The sequence below is a fragment of the Culex pipiens genome, chromosome 2 (genome assembly GCF_016801865.2).
Source record: "Culex pipiens pallens isolate TS chromosome 2, TS_CPP_V2, whole genome shotgun sequence".
NCBI lineage: Eukaryota > Metazoa > Arthropoda > Insecta > Diptera > Culicidae > Culex > Culex pipiens.
The window spans coordinates 206,457,480-206,482,780 of record NC_068938.1 but is presented as its reverse complement, the minus strand read 5'-3'; the positions used below and the strand labels follow the sequence as shown (position 1 = coordinate 206,482,780).

General features: G+C 37.4%; 2 protein-coding genes across 2 annotated transcripts in view; one reads left to right on the top strand and one right to left on the bottom strand.

Moving 5' to 3' along the window:
• Nucleotides 1-25,301, bottom strand: part of LOC120426242 (toll-like receptor 6) — a 162,814-nt gene that overhangs the window by 41,474 nt on the left and 96,039 nt on the right. Inside the window, exon 3 of the mRNA XM_039590979.2 lies at nucleotides 14,261-14,276. The gene's annotated coding sequence lies outside the window, so the exon portion shown is untranslated. The remainder of the gene's footprint in view (nucleotides 1-14,260; nucleotides 14,277-25,301) is intronic.
• On the top strand, nucleotides 6,483-10,823 carry LOC120426243 (uncharacterized protein K02A2.6-like). The gene has a single exon (XM_039590980.1). The coding sequence runs from the start codon at nucleotides 6,483-6,485 to the stop codon at nucleotides 10,821-10,823; it is 4,341 nt and encodes a 1,446-aa protein (XP_039446914.1).

Below are 25,301 nucleotides of genomic sequence, written 5' to 3'. Positions count from 1 at the left end.
TTCCCTCTTCGCCAAAATTGTTCTATAATTACTTGGCAACAGTGCTGCTTTAAAAGTTTGTGCCTTCTGACTTGACCCTGTTTTTTCAGAGAAAAATAATAATTCAGAGAAATAATTAGAGAGTCATCTCTTAACGATCTAGCATCGTTTCATCATGTAAGGTTTAGTAAGATTGTTAAGAACTCAAAAATCTACTTTTTGATGAAAAATCACATGGTTGCGTTAAGTTTCACTCAGAGTTCACAAGTCTTTTTTTTTTGAGATCGCAGTTCGTTTATTATGGTGAAAATCTTAAAAAATTATATAGCTTGAGATGCAAATTTCAGATCAATCTGAAGTATTCGGGAAATAATCAGATTTAAGTAAGGATAATTTAAAAAAAAAACATGGTTACACTTAAAAGTATAAACCCAATTTTTGTTTCACTTTTAAACATAAAAAATCAAATATGCAAATATATATTTAATTTCTTTTTTTGGATAAATTTTTGATGACCGCAAATTACATCTTTCAAGATCAGAATTGCTAATACTAAAGTTAGGTCGTAGAAAATATTTTTCAATGTGTATGTTGCCCTCGCTTCATAAACGAACTGGAAAATCAGGGGACATAAACAATTATTTTAAACCTCAAAATAACAATGGAAAGAAGTTCTATAAACTGAAAACACATTTAAAAGCATTTTCCTGCATTGATTTTCATATTTATAATGATTATAAAATATATTGATTTTTTTTTATGAAATTCAGATGTACAATACCTCGATTTTTTTTGACAATCAGTACTACTTCAATCAATTGCAAAATGCAATTGAAAAAACTTAAATCATCCAAACCTAACAAATTTTGGCCCAAAAAAATAAACAGTGAATGTATAATTTTTCAAAAAAAAAAAGTTCAAGATGGTATGTCAGAGACATAACCGAAAGACATAGGACCAAACAATTTGAATGAGTTTTTGGATTGCTAGTGAAATCTGGAATAAGAGTATTTTATTTTGTTTCATAGATTTGTTGGCAAAATTGTCATAAATGTTCCCCAAGGTGAACCTTCCATGAGGGCACCGGCAACTCCAGGTTGTGGCCACTACTGTCGAAATGGCCATTATCATGTTCAGTATCAAAAACCATGAATTTTGATACCCATATTGCCACAACTCGTATGGTTCTGTAAAAGTCGTGTCGAAATGGCCATTATCATGTTCAGTATCAAAAACCATGAATTTTGATACCCATATTGCCACAACTCGTATGGTTCTGTAAAAGGCCCTCCGGGCCCCGGGGGAACCTGCTTTGAGATCACCGGCCACTCCAGGTTTTGGCCACCACTGCCGAAATGGCCATTTTCATGTTCAGTATCGAAAACCATGAATTTTGATACCCATATTGCCACAACTCGTATGGTTCTGTAAAAGGCCCTCCGGGCCACGGGGGTACCTGCTTTGAGATCATCGGCCACTCTAGGTTTTGGCCACTACTGTCGAAATGGCCATTATCATGTTCAGTTTCAAAAACCATGAATTTTGATACCCATATTGCCACAACTCGTATGGTTCTGTAAATGTCCCCCCAGGCCCCGGGGGAACCTTCTTTGAGGCACCGGCCACTCCAGGTTTTGGCCAACACTGTCGAAATGGCCATTTTTAATGAGAACCCATAAAACAGGGCTACAACAATCTTCACACAGTCAGGTTAAGCGATTTTACTCCACTGCCTAAAAATTGCATCCGCTGGCGGTTTTGCTCGTCCCCGGGTGTATCTGTAGTTGGTCGCAGTCTCTGATGGCCTTTTCAGGTGACGAATTTAGATACATCAATCGAACATCCGTGGAAGGGAAACTCGACGCATCGAACCCAATCAGCGTGTACCATGAAACGGGAGTGTGTGTGAACGCGCATTTGGCAATTTTCTTGAATCTGCCATCCTACGGCATTTGGTGTGTCATTCTACGGCATTCGCACACAATTTGCCCTCTTCGGTGCTGCTCTCCGATTCTCTCTCTCTGTCTAGAAAATAAAGGTGATTTTTCAGAAGAAATCCTTCTCCGGAAGAGAGAATTTTCGCTGCTAGGGCTCTCTCTCCCCCTGCTGCTGCTGCTTCACCCGTCTGCGGCTCAGATATTATGAGCCGACCCGACTTGTTCAGCATCTCGGTGGCAACTAAGTTGAGTGGAAAGGGTAGAACGCATTTTTATACTTCTACTTCGCTATTACTTCCCCTCTTTTCACGATCGTCGACGACCAGTTCTGCTGCGGCGGTTTTCCCCTCAAAAGCGTTCGTTTTGTTAGCTATTTCTAAGCGTTTTAAAACATTGAATTGTTTGAATAGTTATACAATTCTGCCAATACTGGGAGATTTATAGAAAATTGCTGAAGGTTTTCCGAATCGAATGGTCCAGAAATGATGTAATTTCAATGTGTCTGGATGAAGATATTACCGTTTGAAATAACGTTCGCCAAATGTGACGCTTGGGATCGAAATTTTGAACTGGCCCCCCAGTATAGTAAGTAAAGACATAGCCTATGTCAAAAAAATGTGGTAATTCGAAAATATCAAAATCACTGGCAAACATATCTTTGAAATTTTCTTAATTTAAAATCGAGTTTGCAATCTAAAATTGTTTTACACATTCTTTAACAAATTTTCAAGTTATATTGCTCTTAATATGATTTTCAGTTCAAAAATCAGATATTTTTTCAAAATATTTTTATTCGAAAAGTTTGGAAGATTTTTTATAAATTTACTTTATAACTTTATTCTATTCTGTCAGAAAAAAAACAAGTTTTTCTGAGATTTTCTAATCGATCGGATTTTTTTTTAAGAGGAATTAAGTATAATTTTTTGAAGGGTCAATTTAATTGCTCAATACTTTAAGATACTGATTTCGAAAAAAAAATAATGTGTTCATTATTATAAAACATAATATTTTTATCACACTTTAAAACCGTAGGACCGAGACAAACCCTTTTAGAATTAGCTTGTTACGCTATAATTAATTAAAATTTTGTAATTTTGTTTTTAAAGAAATATGCATAAGGCGTCATCCATAAAGTATGTCACGCTACAGGGGGGGGAGAGGGGGGGAGTCTGAGCAAGTGTGACATTGCGTGTTAAAAGTAAAGGAAAAGCGTGAGAATGGGGGGGAGGTGGAATAATTTTTTGCTGATTTAAGCGTGACGTACTTTATGGATGAAGCCAATAGCAGCAGTCCTGCTCAAGTTTTTTTTAAACATTTCGTATTACATTCGCAGAAACTTGAACTTTTCATAGAACTATGATGTTATCTACCTTAACTCGATCCCACAAGTGCTAAAACTTTTAATAAAATTAGTAATGCCCTTGTTATTGTTTCGTTAAAACCATAGAAAGTAATAATTTAAGACTCATGGAAATAATATGACCGAGCCACGTAGCCCAGTGGTAACGCTTCCGCCTCGTAAGCGGTAGATCGGGGTTCAAATCCCGGCTCGGACCAACACAACTGGTGATCTTTTCCCTTCTGGAATCGATTGCTTAGTAAAGGGAAGGTAGTGTATCGTCACAAACTGGACCTTATCACGACACCTTAGGGAGGCGACCTATGGAATGTTAACATTAACCTTAACATGTTAACATTAAGTTGAGAATGAAACTGCCACTGAATCCGCTTTGTAAATGCCGGCCCCGATACTCTTCAAGGGTGTTCCCCTCAGGAACTGGGAAAGATTTACTTATTTACTTTTTACATGGAAATAATTAATTTAATAAATCAATTTTTTTTAATCTAGTAAATATTTTTCTGCACTTCCAGGGCAAACCATATCTCGAGAATCTCAAACAACCAGCATCCAACTTCAACCGGCCTTTGCATAAATTTTTGCCCAGCCAAGTGGCGCGGACATTTATGCTGCTCATATTTTATCACTTTTTATGTCACACGCCAAATGGTGGTGTCGGCTTGGAGTATTTTTTTCCTTTAATTTTCCCCCACACTCTCGTGCGTGTATGTGCCTTATGGCGCTGTTGGTGGCGACCTTCTGAACGCATTAGAGTGGCGCATAAGTTAAAACAAGGGTGGAGAGGTGGGTAAGGAGGAGTAAAAAAACCGTTTAGGCCAAATGGCTCATTCATTATACCCAGTGCAAACTGCCTGCAAAAAAAAAGTGTTTGACAGCGTTCTTGAGAACATCAAAGGAACGAAGAAAAAAGGCGAAAGATTACTCACTTTGACTTGGAAGTGTTTGGTGGGAAATAATGTCATGTTCTTTGAGGTTTGAAGTATTCTGCATAATTCAATTATCTTTTGATCGAAGGAAGTTAAAATATTACTTTAAAAATAATAAATTTAAAAGAGCATAAACTTCTCCATCGAACCAATTAAAACGAAAATTTTATTCGTCTCACACCAAATCAAAGCAAAAACCAATTGAACGGCTGCAAAACTTTTCAGCAAAGTGAGTGTTTTCCATGAATATTTAAGCTGCTTTTAGGGGAGTAAGAAAAGGGGCAACCCCGAAAACGACACATTAAATTGATCGGCAGTGAAACTTTTCCATTCATTGAGGAGAAGCTTAGAAAAGGCGACAAGTTTGTTCTTTGCCTAGAAAATTATCTCTATGGCAATTTCCCGCACACAGAGTGAAAGAAAAGTGCACAGATACTCAAAGGTGCGACACGGAAATTTCCCGGAAACAAAGAACCAGTTTTCCAATCGTCTTCAATTTTGGCAAAGAAAGTCGACGATGACGACGGTGTCAAGAGGGTAATCGAATTTCCGCTGTCACCGGCGCTGGTTTTCCTCGCACTGCTGTCTTGTGTTCGACGATTGCTGACGAGGGTGGGTGAGGGAGGATTTTCTTAAGAGGAGGGAGACGGCTTGAACGTTCGAAAAATACGCATTCGATGAATAAATTTGGTACAGTTCAATGGACTGCACCAGTAGCAGTACTGACAATCGATTTCTATTTTTCGTTTTTTGCCAGATGTTTGTTGAATTTGACTTTTTTAGGATTATGATTTTAAATGAAGATCGATAGTCAATCATTTTGATGAATTGTACTTTTTTATGTATTGAAAGAAATTTAATTTTAAATTTATTATATTTTTTATAGAATTATCCCTTCATACTTGTTTATTTATTTTTTGCTGTAAGCAAATAAAAAGTACAGTCTTCTTTTTTGTTGAGATACATTTTTTATATTTTGGAAGTCCTATGCCACTGCAAAATCAAGATTTTTGTATAAAATGTTAGAGTAAATCATATGATGTTGGTGTTGCCAAAAGTGGTCATAACTTGAAATGTGACTTTCTTCCACAGGCTGAAGAAACAATACAAAATCGTAAAATTGACTTGGTTTGGACTGCTCGAGCTTTTGTTGTGCTTTTTGAGCTTGTATTTGGAATTATGGCTCACTCTTTGCATCTTATCAAGCAATTTGATAGAATTCACTATAATATATTAAAAAAAAGTTGGATTTATGCCCCAGTGCATGATTTTCTTCAAGAAGTGTGTAGATTTTTTTTTTCAAATTTATTTTTTTTACATTTTTAAAGACAGGGAAAAAATTTAATTAATGAACTAGACTTTTATTTCGAGTGTTACAATTCTGGATCTATAATTTCTAAACAAAATGAATCTGTCAAGCAAGTTATTCTATTTAAGACCAATGCTTAAAGGTTGTGAAATTAATTCAGTCGACATATAGTTAAATTTATGCATAGAAAATTGCATATTGTGATTTTGGCAAAGTTATTTCTATCAAGAAAAAAATAATTCTAAATTTTCAATAATTTAAAAATAGATTACTGAGATTTGAATAACATTATATTTGATGCAAATTTGGAAGTCGTTTCGTAATTAGAAGAAAAAAATCTATATAGATCGCATGGTGAGCAATCAAAATTCAAAATTTAACTTTTCTTTTGAACGGTGGTTTTGATACATTTTTTGCATACACGCTGGCTTCCAAACAATGTTTATATGATGCAATTAATAACTGAAATTTGTATAAGACCTTAAAATTGATATTATATAATTTGTCATTGGCGTTATTGATGCTTTAGGTGTTAGGCATTGAATAGTTAATAATTTTATTTTTATAGAGTTCAGCAACCTACAAATCTCAACAGAAAAAAAAAAGTTTTTCTCAAATATAGTGTTGTATTATGCAGATCCCTGAATCTGGCAACACGGTTAGGAAACACACTCACACACTGACACACTCGTAGAGCACAGACGCCGTTCGGGCAGTTGAGAAAAGTACATTGTCGAGTTCAGACCGCTGTTAATAAACGCTAACTTAATCGTACTTTTTAAGTGTTTTAATAACACCAGAACATGGTGTCAGAAGTGCGTGAACTCTGAGAGACATTTCCGGCGTCGTCTATATCGCGGAAAGTGTTGATTTTTTCATAAAAAAGCGAAAAAGTTTTCGCGTCGAAGTTCGCGTCGTTTTTTGGTTTTCGTACCGCCATTTTGTTTTCGCGAAGTGAACATCCTCGTAAAATGGATGCTGATCAGTTGAAGCAGCTGATGGACCATCAGATGAAGATGGTGGAGGAGATGATTAAGGGAATGTCGACGGCGAATGCCCAAATGGTGGCCCTCGCCGTAACCCGAGCCACGGCCGCAGCGAACGTTCCAGCGCAATCATCTCAAGTTCCTCTGCCCTCGCCGCTTGTGCTCGAGGGTGACATGGAGGAGAACATGGATTTTTTCGAGAAAAGCTGGAACAATTACGTAAAGGCAACACGGATGGATAAGTGGCCAGCCACCGACGACCAGCAGAAGGTTAGTTTCCTGTTGTCGGTGATCGGTGAGCAAGCGAGGAAGAAATTCTTCAACTTCGAGCTCACGGCAGATCAAAGCGCCACACCAGAAGACGCTTTGACCGCGATTCGAGCCAAGGTAACTCCGAAGCGGAATATCATCCTGGACCGGCTTGAGTTCTTTTCCGCGACACAAACGTCACGGGAAACAACGGACGATTTTTTGACCCGACTCAAGACGCTGGCACAAATGTCCAAGCTCGGAGATCAAACCAACAGTCTTGTCACGTACAAACTTGTTACTGCCAACAAATGGCCCCAGATCCGCTCCAAGATGTTGGCCATCCCAGACATAACCCTCGACAAAGCAGTGGACATGTGCCGGGCGGAAGAGATCACCGCAAGGCGCAGCCTGGAGTTGGCGATGTTGCCGCCGGAATCCGACGTAAAGAAGATCGGCAGGAAGAAGGTCCAGTCCAAGGCGAAACAATTTCGGTGCAAATTCTGCGGTGACGCCCATGAGTTCGTGAAAGGTGCTTGTCCGGCCTTCGGCAAAAAGTGCAATCGTTGCAAGGGCCGCAACCATTTCGAGAAGGTGTGCAAGCAGAAGTCCAAGCCAAGCCGAAAGAGCTCGAAGCGCGTGAAGGAGATCAAGGATGACAGCAGCGGGACGGAGGAGTACAGTTCTCACGACGACGCCTCATCGGAGGACAGCGAGGAGGAAGAGTACGAGATCGGAAAAATTTTCGACGACTCCGACCGCGGAGGAAGTGTTTGTGCCGAGCTGGAAGTGAAGTTGAACAAAAAGTGGAAGAAAATCGTATGTGAACTAGACACCGGCGCAAACACGAGCCTTGTTGGATATGACTATCTAGTGAAACAAGTGAAAGAAGATAAACCAGTGTTGTTGCCATCAAAGTTGCGACTGCAGAGCTTCGGTGGGAATCCCATCAAAGTTCTGGGTCAAGTGAAAGTGCCAAGCCGTCGAAAAGGACGCAAATACAAAGTAGTGCTGCAAGTGGTTGAAGGAAGCCATCGACCACTGCTCTCGGCCAAGGCCTCGAGAGTGCTGGGATTCGTGCGTTTCTGCAAAGCCGTAACCTTCGGTGGTCCAAACCCGGCTTTCCCCCCTTCGGATTTGCTTAACATCTACCGCGTGGAAGCCCAAAGACTCGCAGACAGCCACAAAGACCTGTTCAACGGCTACGGCAAGTTCGACGGCGAGATTTCGCTGGAGGTTGATGACTCGGTAGCCCCGTCGATCCAGCCGCCACGCCGAGTCCCCATCGCATTGCGCGGTAAGTTGAAGCACGAGTTGGAAGTCATGGAGCGAGATGGAATCATCACCAAGGAGTCGGCCCACACGGACTGGGTCAGCAACATACTCATCGTGCAGCGCGGTGATCCAAACAAGCCGAGCGTTCGCGTGTGCCTGGACCCAGTGCCGTTGAACAAAGCTCTGAAGAGACCGCACTTGCAGTTCGTCACACTGGATGAAATCCTTCCGGAACTCGGAAAGGCCCGGGTTTTCTCGACGGTTGACGCCAAAAAAGGGTTTTGGCACATCGTGTTGGACGAGAAGAGCAGCAAGCTAACGACATTCTGGACGCCTTTTGGGCGCTATCGCTGGATACGCATGCCCTTTGGCATAGCACCGGCTCCGGAGATATTCCAAATGAAACTTCAAGGAACAATCCAGGGTCTGGACGGCGTCGAATGTATTGCGGACGACATTCTCGTCTATGGGACCGGAAACACGATGGAGGAGGCACTCATCAACCACAACGAACGCCTCAAGAAGCTCTTCCGCAGACTCGAGGAGCACCACGTTAAGCTTAACCGAGAAAAGCTGAAGCTGTGCCAAACGTCCGTTAAGTTCTACGGGCATGTTCTAACCGACCAGGGACTGAAGCCGGACGAGAGCAAGATTTCGACGATTCGCAAGTACCCAACGCCGACCAACAGGAAGGAGGTCCACAGGTTCGTCGGGATGGTGAACTATCTCAGCAAATTTATTCCGAACCTCAGCGCGAATCTCACCAACCTGCGAAAGCTTATCGTCGAATCACAACCCTGGAAGTGGACAAGCGCAGAAGCGGACGAGTTCGATCGTGTGAAGTCGCTGGTTTCAGACATCGGCACGCTCTCGTACTACGACGTGAGCCAGCCGATCACCATCGAATGCGATGCAAGTTGTTTCGGGCTGGGTGCTGCCGTTTACCAAAACAACGGTGTCATCGCCTACGCGTCGCGCACGCTGACGGACACCGAACGGAATTACGCGCAGATTGAGAAGGAGCTGTTGGCGATCCTGTTTGCTTGCATCCGTTTCGACCAACTCATCGTAGGCAACCCGCAAGCAACAGTGAAGACGGACCACAAGCCGCTGATCACCATCTTTAACAAGCCGTTGCTCTCCGCGCCGAAACGACTCCAGCACATGCTGCTGAACCTGCAGCGTTACCGTCTCTCGATTGTCTTTGTCACGGGCAAAGAAAATGTAGTCGCTGATGCACTGTCACGCGCCCCGGAACCAAAGGATCGTTTGCAGGAGGAGAATAAGAAGTGGAACATCTACAGGGTGTTCAAGGAACTCGAGAACGTGGAGATGAGTAACTTCCTGAGCGTTTCGGATAGTCGATTGAGCGAGATAATGGAAGAGACCGAGAAAGACCCGTCGATGCAGCAGGTCATCGAATTTGTGCAGCGTGGATGGCCAGCATCTGCCGACCGAGTCTCGGAAAACGTTAAAGTTTATTACGGCTACCGCGAGGAACTTTCCACGCAGAACGGTCTTGTCTTCCGTGGTGACCGCATCCTCGTCCCGCACATTCTCCGTCGCAAGCTGGTGGACAGCTGTCACGTGAGCCACAACGGCGTCGAAGCCACCCTCAAGCTCGCCCGTGCTAACCTCTTCTGGCCGGGAATGAGCTCCCAGATCAAAGAGGTCGTAGCACGCTGCAACGTGTGTGCCAAATTCGCCGCTTCTCAGCAGAATCCGCCCATGAAGAGCCACAGCATTCCGGTCCACCCGTTCCAGATGATATCGATGGACGTATTCTTCGCGGAGTATCAAGGACACAAGCGAAATTTCCTGGTCACGGTGGATCACTACTCCGACTTCTTCGAGGTCGACTTGCTGAAGGACCTTACGCCGCAATCCGTCATTGCGGCCTGTCAGCAAAACTTCGCGCGGCACGGCACACCCCAAAGAGTGCTGACGGACAATGGCACCAACTTCGTCAACCGACAAATGGTGAAATTTGCGAAAGACTGGGATTTTGAACTCGTGACTTCCGCACCACACCACCAGCAGGCGAACGGGAAGTCCGAAGCTGCAGTAAAAATCGCCAAACGCTTGCTGATGAAGGCCAACGAAACAGGGACAGATTTCTGGTACGCGCTGCTCCACTGGAGAAACATCCCTAACAAGATTGGGTCAAGCCCATCTGCGCGATTGTTTTCCCGTGCTACAAGGTGTGGCGTTCCCAGCTCGATCAATAATCTGCTGCCGAAGGTGGTGGAAAGCGTCCCGGAAGCTATCGAGCGGAACAGAAAGAAGATAAAGTTCCAGTACGACAAGAAGGCGCGGGTTTTACCTGAGTTGACGACCGGATCTCCAGTGTTCGTCCAGCTTAATCCGGAAACATCCAAGGTTTGGACACCTGGTACAATCGCCAACCGGATGAACGATCGCAGCTACTGTGTCGACGTTGCCGGCAAGGAGTACCGGCGCAGCCTCGTCCACATAAAACCACGTCAAGAACCTGCAACGACACCCGTCCGGAGCGGAACACCTGTTCCTGAATCGCTGCCGGAAAGTGGATCGAATTCTGCAGCAGCAGACTTTCCTGCGATCACACCGAGTTGTCAAATGGATGAATTTACTGGAGAGAACTCGCCGCCTGCTGCGATGCCGCAATCGCCGCCGCTGATGGTTTCAGCGCCTGCCGCGACAACACGAGGAGCGGTGCGTGGAACGGAGAGCAAGGATAACCACGTGGGCACTCCAGGAGTTACACGACCGAGACGAGAGACCAGGATTCCAGCGAAGCTGAAGGATTTTATTTTGCACTAGCGTAACTTTTACTTTTCACTGTGGAGAGGATGTTGTATTATGCAGATCCCTGAATCTGGCAACACGGTTAGGAAACACACCAACACACTCACACACTCGTAGAGCACAGACGCCGTTCGGGCAGTTGAGAAAAGTACATTGTCGAGTTCAGACCGCTGTTAATAAACGCTAACTTAATCGTACTTTTTAAGTGTTTTAATAACACCAGAACATATAGATTCAACACATTTGTTTTAACAGCAATGGACTAGCCCACAATATTTAAATATTTTATTGATCCGAAAATGGTTTAAAAAACTGCAAAGCCATTGTAAAATATTTGAATGATTAACATTCCAACGCCCAAGGCTCCAAAAAAGTTGGAACGGTAACTTCAACTCGCTGGTTCTCGGGCATAACTCACCCAATCAAGACAATTATTTTTTCCAGTGATTTGTTGGGATGTCTAGATGATCCTAGAACTTTACAGAACTCAATTTGATTAAATCTGTAATTTTTGCGATCAAAAACATCGTTCCAACTTTTTTTTTCGCCTGCTAAAAAAAAAAAACGCCAAAAATTCCGCAGAGGCAGTCGTTTTAAAAAAAGGTGGAACGATGTTTTCGGTCGTAGAAATTACAGATTTGTTCAAATCAATTTCTGCAAAATTTTAGGATCATCTAGACATTCTTACAAATCACTGGAAACAAGAATCGCGATCCCGATTGGTTGAGTGATGCCCGAGAACCAGCGAGTTGAAGTTACCGTTCCACATTTTTTGGAAGGCTTGGGCGTCCGTGTAAGTTGGACATGCGTTGGGCGTGCCAGTGTTAAAGGGAAAATCTTTATTAATTCAGCCTAATTCTTTTAATTAATATATAGATGCCGGTGTGCTCTTTCGTACTAAGCTTGCTGGGATTCCTATCTAGATAGAACAAGAGGGCACATGGGCATCGATGTGTAAAGTGTTTCAAATGGTTTGTGTAGTTCTTATTCTTCTTTACTCACATATCTTTATTTATTTTTTTAAATATATTTATTGATTTATTCTATAACCAATTTCCATATAAACTATTTTATTTTTGAACAATTGATTTTTAAACCAAAAGCACACAAAATATTAACTCTTTTTTAACTGTAATAAAAACTAAATTTTAACATTTTAATTGAACAAATAATCCAGCAAAAAAAGCTTTCTTTTTATTTTTACAAGGAAATGTTATAATAGTAGTTTATGCAACAAGTTGCTAAAAGAGGATTTTTGCAGCACGAGTCGTACATTTATCGAACGAGGTTCACCGAGTTGGATAAATAAGAAAGGGTGCGGAAAAAAATCAAGTTTTGCAACGAGTTCTATACAATATTTTTTCAATTCCGAAAAACACCCATTGAGTGAAATTTTAAGTCAAATTTTCATGTGTTTTGTCAATAAATCGTTTAAATAAAAAAAATGAAAACTGTTACTTTTCGAAACAAGTGCGGAAAAGTTCAACTTTTCAGCACCCATTTCAGTGCTGAAAAGAAGAAGTTTTCAGCATTTATTTTAAAAAGTGTTGCAATTCGATTCTGTTATTTTTGGTACAGAAAAGTAGGCTATTTCGTCGTTCAAGAATGACAGAAAAAGAAAGTAGTTTTTACGACGGAATTGCAAAAAGTTCATTGTAGTATTTGTTTAAGTTTTTGTATCGAAATTAATATTTTCGACACTGAGAATTTTTGGAGCTTTGGTATCTTCAGTAGAGTTTTTTGCAAATGGGAAGAGGCAACTTCTGGTTTAGTTGAAAATATGGGTGGTTCACAATTCTAAATTTTCATGAATATTTTTGGTATTTTGTGTTTGCAAATCCAAGCAACTTTGTCGAAGACACAAAAATTTTATCTCTCATTCTACTCCTTCTTCGACCAAATTTATAGAAAGCATCAGAGCAAATCTTCGAAAATCAGTTTTTTACGTAACAATTCAGGGTTAAATTTTAGAGCAAAGTGATGTTCGGGGCACTTTTAGAGCTTTAAAAAATAAAAAATAAAATTTTTTGCTAGTCAATTTGTGTAAAAGGTTACAGCCATTTTTAAGGTAAAAAGATGCAAATTTATAACCTAAATACCTCCAAAAAGAAAACAAATCTGGGATGTTTTTCCTAAAATTCGAGATTTTATCATTTGCAGATGTCTAATTTTTCAAGGGTAAATGTATGGAATCACTCAAACGAAATTCGAAAATTGTCCAACAGTATGTTTTACAATATAATTTTTCTCACTGAAATTTTAGCTGTCCTCAGAATTTAGCCAAAGTGTCAAAATATAGATTTTTGTAGATATTTTGGGTTTATACCATAATTTAAGAAAAATCGATATTTTGACTCGTTGTCTATTTTGAAAAGTTTGACTTTTCGAAGCGGTGTTTGGTTTTTCGTACTGGAAGTCATAACCATTAATTATTTTAGTAAAATTTAAAAAAAATCAAGTTGCATCCAAACATCCTCAACCACCTGAAGGAAAAATCACGTTCCTGATGATCAATTTCATAAGAATTTTAAAATCAAGGCTTTAAATTTTTCATGATAATGTTTTTAAATTCAAAAAAAGGGAACATAAATCAAGAAAACGGAAAAACAAACTTGTATAAGCTTATATCATCAAATATTTTAACAAGTTTTCGTTCAGCACGATTTTTTTTATTTAAAAAAGGGTTACAATTTTGGAAAACAGAAGAATTATTTTGTTGCTGAGCATGGATTTTGCACAAATTTTGTTAACCTTATGTGGTCTAGTTTCTCTTCAAAATGTAAATGATTTTATTCAGTTTATAAAATATTTCAATTTGTTCCGCAAATATTTTTTTAAACTTGAGTTATAGGGCTGGCACATCTTTTATTGATTTTTAGTTCAAAATTTATTCGCACTCAAAAAAGCTTATCACTTTTTCCTCGATAAATTCAAAATCCTTCACGTCCCAGCGCCCCAGATTTACGTCAAATCGACTTAGTCACGTTCATTTCGTTGCACGCGCAATCTACTACCAATCTAGTGCCACACTGACTGTGTGTCGTCACTGCGGATCTCAACCAACATGCAAAAGGCGGATGGAAAAACAAAAAAAAAATCCACCACCATCCCATCGTAAGGAGCTTTTCCAAGTGTGGGTGGTTGAGGCAGATGCTGATCCGAAAATCGATTTATCGTCAAAGTCAACACAGAAACAAAGTCCCAAAACGCAGCATCGGAGACGACACCACGTCGAAGCTTTGTGAGTTTTGTGGAGGCAGCGTGAACAAAATTTGGCAAGGAAGTGTTTTTTCTGCGTTTTTGATTTCCCAGAGTGTTATTCTGAAGTGGGACAAGAAAAAGTTTGGAGAATACACACTGTTGTTTGTGTATTTTGTAAAGATTTGAATGCATAAAATGAAATTGAGACAGAGGATAATTCCTTATTTCTTTAACTTGAAGCTGGAACTTACCTAATATGAGTTCAACCTGCAATGGAAAGACAAAAAAGTATGATTAGGTAACGTTGAAAATGAATTTGCAATCTCTTAAAAGTCGTCCTTAATCTTTATAGGTGTCATTCAATCGTGATGAAATCGCATTTTCCAAATAATTTGATTCCAATGAAAAGCCGGAAATCCCCACTCATTGCTCCGTCATCAGTCCGTTCGATTTGCCCAGGTTGATTCCAAATTCCAGGAATAAATTCAAATTCAATCAATTTTATTTAAACACTCCAATTGCATCTCCTTCCCCTAACAAAAAAAAATCAGAGCTTCACCAAAAGACCATCCCCACAAGCTCAACCAAAATTTCAAAAATCCACGTGACAGACAGTTACTTCAGAGGGATGAGGAAAGCTGGAACCTCCCCCCTTCTTAAGTCAAGCTTGCCGAGTGTGAAAAAAGTTCGCGCCAACTTTTGTTCCTTCCAAAAGCTCCGCCACCGCCATCAAACTGCTAAATCTGACTTGCTTTTTATAGATTCATCTGCCAGTTCTCCTCCTCCAATTTTGGCACCACGGCGTGGAAAACCAAAAATTCATGCGAAAATTGAATTTCGATTGACAGCCACCCAAAAGTGGGATGCGGGTGGTGGTGCCAAAGTTTACTTTTCCGCTTTGGTGCGCGAGAGCGCATTTTCCAAGCCAGCGTGGAAAAACAGCCAGGATTTAAGCAAATTTTATATCCAATTTATGGGGGGTGGGGGCACGTGTTTGTCTCTTTTGAGGGGCTTGGTCTTCTTCCACGAGAAGTAGTGTGGGAAGGGGGGCGGGGGCGGGGAGAGCTAAGCAGCGGAATCGATGCCCCAGTGTTGGTGGCTTTCTGTTTGGTGGCAGCAGCAGCAGCATCAGCCAGAGGATTGAAATTTATGTTGATGTTTATTAAATTTAGACCGCATCGCAGCTTATGAGAGGAGGGCACGGTGTCACCACAGGGTTTGCGGTATCGATTGTGGTAATATGAAATATTTGTTTCCTGAATGAAAAATGAAATTGCAAAAATTAACAATTCTTAATACGACTTTTTCAGACACAATTTAAATACTATCTTTAAACTCTATTTTAAATGGAAAAATAAAATGATCAAGTTCATTTTTTAGTAATATTAAGTTTTTTAACAAGTTATTTTTGTTTCGAAAAAAAGATCCCTTGCTTTAAAATCAGTCAAGCAACACAAGTTAAAACATTCCTTTAAACACTTTATACGAAAACATGTTGACACGCAAAATAAAAACTCAAAAATATAAACACATAAAATTCCCGCCAAAACTTAAGCTTTCAATAAGTAAATAAAAATAAATCGTCTCAAATAGAAGATTGAATATAAACAAACTCTACTCCCTCTTCATCCTTTGTAGATTTCAAGTTCTCGAGTTTTTTTTCTGAAAAGGTCCTATAAACAAAACTTTCACTTTTTGCTTTTTGGATGTTTTTGAATACACCTGACTCAAGGCGGTTCTAAAAACACCCAAAAAGCAAAAATTGAAAATTTTGTTTATAGGACCATTTCAAAAAAAAAACTCTAGAGTTGTTTTAAAGCTAGTCAAATTGTAAAAAAAAAAATTACTGCTACAGGTTAATTTATTTATAAATATAAATATTGAATTATGGAATTATTTATTTGTACAAAAACAGTAATAAAGGGAACAGCATCAAATTCCATCGTGCCTCTAATGTTGCCATATCAGCACTTTGACATTCAATTACAGCTCATTAAAAGCGTTTTCAACTGAAGTCGAGTGATGAACAGCTCAAAAAGAAGTGAGCAATCAAGTTTCAAAGTTTGCAAAATTAGTTGTTTTACTAGTGAAAATCAGTAAAATGGATGGAGTTAGGAGCGAGTGCTTAACCTGTCAAACATACGAGGATTCCCCCTGTTTTAAAAAATCACTGAAATAAAATTAAAAAATACAATCCCAAACTTAATTAAAATTTAATTTTATAACTAGGATGAAACCAGGAAAAATGTTAAAATAATGAATCTGATCCAGAAAATGAAATTAAATACATTTTAATAATAATACATTGGGAGCGTTCTTTAATTACGTTACACAGTTAAGGGGTTGATGGCCGTGTTACGCTCCAAAAAAAAAAAAAAAAAAATCGGAATTTGTATTGATATTTTGTTGCGAGGGGTACAAAATTTATTTTTTGCGTTTTGTAATAAAAGAACGCTTCAATTGAAACATATTTAAACACACTTTGCTCAAAATTTCACAAATATAAGAAATATTTTACATAATGATTCTGAAAATTATCAAAAGTTAAAGTTATAAATTGAAAAATAAAACTATGTAAGTTTTTTGAGAAGAATGGACAGTAATATTTTCACAGAGATATGATTATCCGATTTTTTTTTCTTAAATATTAAAAATAAACTCGAAAAAAAGTGTTTCAAGCCACTATGAAATTTTTGAAATTCAAGAGAAAAAATCGACAAACTTTATAAAGATTTTTTTTTACAAATGTCGAAAATAAACATTAACATTTGAAAAAAAACAACTGAGCTAAAGCGATAACGAATAAATGTCAAAAATTATAAATATACATTTACTCGCTCATCTTCAAAAGGTCCTAATAAAAAGTATGTTTTTCCCAAAAAAAAACATTTTTTTTTATTTCTATATGTATTTGGATTAGTTTATAAAAGTCACAGAGATGAATAAACATTACAATTTTCACAGAGATATAAATGATATTTTGGAAAAAATAATAAATTTCAAAAATAGGTGTTTGAAGCCACTATGAAATGTTAGGCTTGAATTATTCATTTTAAAAAGATTGAAAAATTTAAATTATTTAAGATTTTATATTAAAATATCGAAAATTAGGGCTTATTGGAATATTCGCAGACATTTTGTTTTCTTCATTTAATTCATTGAAACTCTATTTTCTCAATTAAAATTCTTAGGAATTACTCGGTCAATTTGAAAAATATCAAATATTAAAATGAAAACTCTCTCAGAAAATAAAAAAATATCATGTTTTAACGAAAAACTACGAAACGTAACGTAACCCTTCAAACAACTATAATTTAATATAACTGCGCGATTTATTAAAAAAAATACTTTTGCTTGCAAATTTTTATTTATCTGTGAAAAATGATTTTAGAAACAAAATGATTATTTTTTTTCAAAAAATCGAAAGGCCGTTGTAAATAATTATCAAAGTTTATGGCTAAACAAGAAAAAAATCGTCGATACTCACATATTTTTAGAACTAATCATTTCTTAAAAAACTCGACTGGTGTAAAATATACTTTTAAACACTTTTGATTATTCAAATGTTGAGATCATGGCTCTTAGTTTTTATTTTATTTTTTTTATATTTTATAGTCAAGGGGGGAAGACTTTGGCCTAGAGGCATAAACTTCAAAAAAATATTTGTAAAGGCCCGACTCTTAAAAAAATATGTTGTCCATACTTCTATGTAGCTACTTTTTTGGATCCTCTTAAACATGCTTAAAAAGAAAATAAATTTAAAAATACGATTTTTGGAATTTTTGCTTTTTATGAAAAAAAGTTTTCAGAGATTCAAATACCTTTCCGAGATACAGGATTTTAAATATTACAAACCATTTTTGTATAAATAGCTGCCAAAGTTATGTGGAGTCTTGTATGGGCGAACCAATGATGGAGGATGCAGAAAGGCCCGTGATTTCGCAAAAATGTAGAAATTTAGTCATTACTGTGACATGCCAAAAAAATTTAAATCATCAGTTTTATAATTATTCGTCAGTATATTTTAACTAAGTTTTTAATTATAAAGAATACACAATTTTTTATTTTTTATTTATTTTTTAATGATCCTACACATTATCTTTATTTTTCAGTATAAGGTTTCAGGAAATGTAGACAACCAATAGTAAATTTCCAGCAAAATTAGTTTTGATTGCTACATATGATGGATTATAAAAGCTATTTTTTCAAATCTTCTTAAAAGTTTTAAGATAATGATTAAAGAGTTGAAAATCAAGCAAAAAAGAAATGTATTTAAGATATTGTTTTATTTTCATATACTTTTTAATTATATTTTAGGAATTATTTCTTTTTTTTTGTTAATACCATTAGGCTGATGAAAACTCTGTAAAATATTACAAAATTGAACTCTTCATAATTTTGCGTACTGAAAGCTCACAATTTGGATTTATTTATTTTTGTCGTGGAAAATCACAAGTTCTTAACACTCAAACGTTCGGGTAGTCATTTGACCCCTACTTTTTTTTCTTAAAAATCTCATAACTTTTGGTAGAATTGACCAATTTGGATGCTTCCGGTTGCAAAAGATCCAGATTTGTCTATATTTTGAACTGTCAGATGGGGGACAAATATGGTCCAATTTTACCGGAGATATTCCGGATTCCGTTGGGGTACCTTGGCCCTCCTATTTGGGGTTTTGGTCAATAAAACAAACACCGTTTCACAGAAAAATGCCGGAAATGATGTAAAACTTCAAGGCATCATTCTAATAAATCATCCAGCAAAAATAATTGACATGGTTAAGTCATACGGGGCACCGGAGCCGGTTCCATTTGGGCACCAATCGACATCAGCTCAGTGAACCGTTTCCGGTTGGAACCTGTTCCGGTGGCCAAAGGTCTTGACCATGTCAATTATTTTTGCAGGATGATGTATTAGAATGATATCTTGAAGTTTTGCATCATATCCGGCATTGTTCTGTGAATTGATTTTTGTTCTATTGACCAAAACCCCAAACAGGAGGGCCAAGGTACCCCAACGGAATCCGGAATATCTCCGGTAAAAGTGGACCATATTTGTCCCCCATCTGACAGTTCAAAATATAGACAATTCTGGATCTTTTGCAACCGGAAGCATCCAAATTGGTCAAGTCTACCAAAAGTTATGAGATTTTTAAGAAAAAAAGTAGGGGTCAAATGACTACCCGAGCGTTTGAGTGTTAATATAAATCAATGAAATCAATTAAACAAATTACTGCGGCAAAGCCTACTTTATTTGATCTTTCAAATCAATAAATCATTCTAATTCGATAAGAATTATACCGGTTTTGACAATCTCCAAACCCTATCCCTTTCAAAATTCAATTTGCTCCCAACTTGGAACGAGAAATTTGCGCGACACTTGTCGCTGACCCATTCAATGGAAGAAAAAAAAACGCAAACCGGGTAAATAGTTCAATCGGATTTGGTGGGTCGCGCGGAATGTTTATTGCACTCTCGCCAACACATCCCGCAGCCACCAAATCCGATAAATAAGTACTGTTTATTCCAGCGCTCGTGCGCACACTTTTGCCCAGTTCAAGTTGATTTCGCGAAAAATAGAAGCAAAAAACGGGACGAGAAAAATGCCGTAATCCTCTGTTTGCGAAAAAATCCCATGAGTGTTTCGGTGGAAAATTGGCAAAAAATAGAATTGCAAGTAGGAAAGAAGGGCATTTCAGCAGAAGTAATAATAATTCAGGCTCAAAATCAAATATTAATTTTATCCCGATAAATCAAAATCAAATAGAGGAGTGCTGATTCGTTTGCTGTGAATGTGTTTGTGTGCAAATGCACACAAGTGGTTGTTTTGGCTGGTTTTGAGCTGGTGGTGCAATGACACCCCACTTTTAGTTGATTGCAAAATGCACACGAAGCCCACAGCATCAGTCAACAGACCATGGCTTTGGCCGGGTTCCGTGCTAATAACCCCCTTTTTCCGGCGAAATTTGTGTTCGTTTTGCGAGCAGCACCATCAACCAACGAGGGGTGGTTGCATGTTGAAGCTGCATTTGATGAACTCTAATTACCGGGCTGTGCATGTGATGTGCAGTGCAATGCCGGGGGACGTTTTGCGACAACAAAGAGAGAGAGAGAGAGGGGAAATTGTTGGACGAATTAATCATTTTCAATTTGGGCATTGTGCGAGGAACTGTTATGGAAGTTGCAGGGGAAATTATGAAAGTCAAATTTGGCCAGTTTTTGCTTGCTTTTTATGAATGGCGTTAAGCTTTAAATGATATGATTTCAGTTTTTGTTAAAGAAAGGTAATTTTTTTAATTAAATCATGCTAATTTCAATAAAAACAGAGTACATTCATCTGAAAAAAAAAAACAAATTCCTTATCCAGCATTGATAATAATTTTAACCTTGATTGAACAGGTTGAAAATATTTGGATTTTTGTGAAATTTCAATGTCTAGTATCGCAAAAATAAAAGACCATCAATACTAAGGTATTTTGAAAACAATTGATTGTTTAACGACTGTTAAAATTTATAAAATTAATTATTAGGGGGATCCTATCCGAAAAAAGGTTGTCCAAAAAATGTGTATCTTTTTAACGATTTTGGCAAGAACCACATTCTTCGAAAAATCATAATCTTGAGCAGATGAACCAATTTTAGCTTATCACGTCTCAAAAGATAAATTAGTTGTGGTCATTTTCAAAACAATGCTAAATACATTTACAGATTCAATGAAATCTTTATGCAGATTTAAAGGCCTATGATTTAAACGAAATTTTTTTACCACCCAATTTTGTAAAGGACCACATAAAGCGTCATACGAAAAAAATGCGGGTCTAATAATTTTGGCCAAGGAACTCACATGCAAAAATTAAGTCAAATTGGAGCACTTTTCATCTGGATCCTGCTGGTTTGACGTGGAATTTCCGTTTTATTATATATATATTAGCTTTCATCCTGACAATTTAGCTATTAAGTGACGGAAAATCAAAACATAAACTCCAAATAAAAATATTCTCTACGCCCTCATTTCACTTAAAAAAATATATAAATAAAAAAGTCAATCTCATGTTTAAAATGAAAATATCAACAAATGATGTAATCAAACAGAAATAATCATATTATCATGGAAATATCAGATTTTTTTCAAGATTATTTTCAAATTTAAAAGCATGCTGACATTCGAAAATACCGTAAACCGGGGTTACATAGATACGTTCAACATTTATCCGCAAAATGAAGTTTACAAATGAAATACGTATGGAATGGTATGAAATCATACTGCTAGTGGTAGAGAAGTGTTCATAGAATTTCAAGAATAAGATTTCTAAAAAAAATTTAGGTTTAAAAAGTTGAACGATATTTTTAAAAATGCTGATTAAAAGGATTATTTAAATCCTCGTAAAGTGGCATGATTCAACATTTTCTAATTCTTTGGACAATTTTTTACTTGTAAAAGATAAAGTCAGATTGTAAATAATAAATTTTATAAGTTTACAAAAAAGAATTCGAAAAAAACATCATATTTATAGGCATATTCAGCAGACCAAATTTAATTTATAAAGTGAAAACTTTTTATGCTTCAATTTAAAATGCAATATAAATAGATTTTTTCATTAATAAAACTAGATCTAAAGAATTTTAGGCAAAACTTGGAATTTCTCACAATTTCACATACAATTTTTGTATAATTCGTTAAAAAACATTTAAACTTGGTTAACTAATGCTGGTAGATTTTCGTTAATCAGAGGGCAAAATTAAAATATTTTTGAAAAATGTTAAAATATAAGTGCAATCAACTGAAATCAATTTAAAAATCATTTCCCTGCTTTGAGAATCATTTTTTAAGCATGTTTGGGTTAACTTAAAAACTTAAAAAAATGAATTTTAGATGCAAATAAAAACAGAAAAAGTTCTTTTTTTTCTTTTCTTTCATACATTTTTTTTAATTTCCAATAAGTTCTTTATGGAAGTGTTGAAATTCTAGCTTGTTATTTTAATTATTATATTTTTAAACAATAATCTACAGACAATCCTGCCCAGCTGGAAAGTGACCTTAAATATATTTTTTAAACACAACAAATTTAAAATTTTTGATTTCAATTTCAATTAGTGTTTTTATCAGAATTTAGCAGTTTTGTTCCAGAATGTTACATTTGCAATTCAGAGATTTGGAGAACCTTTCAACTGAGATCAATTAATAAGCCTTTGCAGGGAGAGAACATATTTCTGCTTTTAGATTTTGCTAGCTGAGTGCTCTTTTAGGGAAAATAAATTTTGAGTTAAAAACTCTAGAACTAGTTTAAATTTTTTACGGAAATAATGAAAAAAAAAAATCAAATAAGGATTTTAAAATTCCAAAAATAGGTTAAAAAATAAGTTCTAGGATCCACTTCACTATCAACTTCATGATTATTAGTATTTTTTCTACGAGGTTTTAAAATTAACAAATAACAAGATTTTTTCAGCTAAAAAATAAGAAATAAATAGAAAATTCTTGTGTTCAAATAAATGTTAATTTTATATTTTTTTGGCTTTGACTCACTAAAACTGTTTTAAAATTGTTTCTGTACCTGTTGATCATGTCCGTTCGAGGTCACGCGCGACAGATACAAACGACAAAACAAAGAGAAACAAAAAAAATTACTTTTTCAAAACTTTTTTTTTCGTATAATTGCCATTTTTGTAATTGTCTGCTCCAACATTGTGGAACATTGTTACATTTTAAAAAATTACCCTGCAAAGTCACAAAAAAAATATTAAAATGAAAAATGCTGTTATGAATGGAAAAAAACCCTTCTGGATTATTGCAGATTCAAAAAGTACATTAATTTTCCCTTTAAATGACATCTTCCAATTTTTTTAGTAACGCAAAATGACAGAATTTTCTAAACTATTTTTGTTTTTTTTTTATGCAAAATACGTTTTTAGAAATTCTTTGTACGTTATCAAATTGAGCGTCCAATTTTACATAAAGTCCTGTTGACACCAAATTTCCAAAGCATCACTATTTTAGATAGCAAATTTTAGAAAAAAAACACGTCTTTTTTCGAATGTTCCAAATGAAAGGGGTCGTACCGTCCCGAAATATCAAAAAATGGAGCTTGGAGTAATGGTCAGGGCAAAAGCAATTTTTCTCGATTTCGTGTGAGTTGGCGAAGAATTACCCATATTGTTTTCAATGTCCTAAATCTTGATGTCGCATCAAGGAATATTTTCAAGTAAGTAAATTCGTTTTTCAGGGGAACAGTTGAATAAACCAAATCAAATAAATCTATTTGATTAGATACCTTCTTAATTCCTAAGCATTTTTAAACTTACATAATTTTAAGTCTTGTGATACAGGTCAATTTCCAAATGATTTACTTCTCACTACTGCTCCAAATTTCCCCTCTTTAGTTTCATCCTTAACATCATCAAGTCCACCAGCCAACAGAGAAAACAACCCAACCATGGAATGTAGTTTATGAGGCCGTCGTCACACTTGAGACAGTGCGGTTCCATGTTTTCTCGCTGCTAGAGCTGCTTTCAAAGCTAGTCCTTTTTCCCCCAGGTGGGAACATCGTGTCCAGCACCGGCCATGCTGTTGTGTGACCAACGAGAAACTTTTATTCGTCTGATACGTTGGGTCGTCCAACGGTGGCTTCAGGAAATTAGTTCACGAGAGCGTTTTGTCGTTACAACTAGCTGGCTATCATGGAGCCCGTTGGGAAAAGGATGGTCCCAACCGAAATCACGACGGACGACGGCGAGGATTTCGGTGACCGAGGCCACAATGTCGCTACTTCCGTTGGCGTTGGGAATCGCTATTTGGTCCGGGAGGTGGCCCATGGTGGATTGGGGCACAATTTATGCACTTTCCACTGGCGTTTTTCGGTGTGTGTGTCCGCACGGAAAGAGATTCCCGGGGTCATGTGTGAGCTGGGTTGTTGGTAGGGTGAGTTTTGAAACAAATTATTTTTGATCAGTTATGAAATATTATTTGAAGATTTGAAGATTTGAAGATTTGAAGATTTGAAGATTTGAAGATTTGAAGATTTGAAGATTTGAAGATTTGAAGATTTGAAGATTTGAAGATTTGAAGATTTGAAGATTTGAAGATTTGAAAATTTGAAGATTTGAAGCTCTACTAAAAAAACACAACAAAATATCACCCTAACACAACTATGACCAGTTTTGCTGCGACAAAGGTCGTGTGATGCTCTACAAGAGCCTGCGAGAGAGCGCACGAGGGAGAACATACGAAATTGCTAAAATTATTTTTCGCTGGTCGTAAATTCAAAACCATGAATGGAATTGAGAGCGGTAATGTACAGTCGAGGGGAGGAGAAGATGGTGATGCTGTGTGGGTGGGGTTAGCCGCGTTTATGTGCGAAAAAGAGCCACCATCAGAGCGGCCAAATTTACTCGCTCTCTGTTGAATGTGTGTGTGAATGTGTGTGCAAGTGCAGTGCACCCTCCTGGCAATTTGTGCCCTTGTAAAATGCATTGCCCTGGGGGAGATGTAGGTGGGCGCGTATTGCATTTTTATATAAAAGGAGTTTTTTCGGTAGTTTTTGGTGTGTGTAACTATCACACAAGTGTAAGTGCACGTACAGCACAGTAAATCATCGTTCACCGCGGAAAGGATGTGGCCGCGAGCAGTTTTGTTCACCCATATTTTTGAGTTTTGTGTGCATGTGGGAGTTTTGTGCGAAAATTTCAAATTCGCAAACTACTGAAAGGGATAAGAGGAGGGAACGTAAAATATTAAACCTTTAATTAAATTCAACAATGGTTCGTGGAATTTTCAGCCAGGAAGTACTTTCTGATGTGCATTTGAGTTTTATGATGCAGTCGGAATAAGTCCAACATTGAGTCCTACTGGATTTCAAATTGAATGCACTTGTTTAATAAATATCAAAAATAAGTCCAGCTTAAAGCAAACAAGTTCACTAATCCACCAAGATGACGAGTTCAAAGGTCGAAAACTATGCGCATTCGTGCATAACATAGACTCATTTCGACAGGTGGAATGCTTTTATGCTCCACGAGCATCTTGAACCGGGTTGGGGGTGGGAAAGCATTTTAATGTGAAACATTTTCGACACACTTCACCTGCATTCGAAAATGTTAGCTACCTGCAGCAGAGAAAAAAAAGTGGGAAAACTCGTGCCGGAAAGATGCCTTCAAGAAGCACAGCGTTGAAAGCACCTTTCGATGGAGGTGATATGCATAAGGAGAGAGCGGGTTTGGCAGTGGGTGGTGATGTCTAACATGCAGAATATGTTTCGACAAGGAATGTCTGGCGTCTGCAGCGAAATTGAAGCTC

What these genes read in the sequence shown, in the direction of transcription:
- LOC120426243 (XM_039590980.1), top strand. Translation starts at nt 6,483, where the DNA reads ATGGATGCTGATCAGTTGAAGCAGCTGATGGACCATCAGATGAAGATG.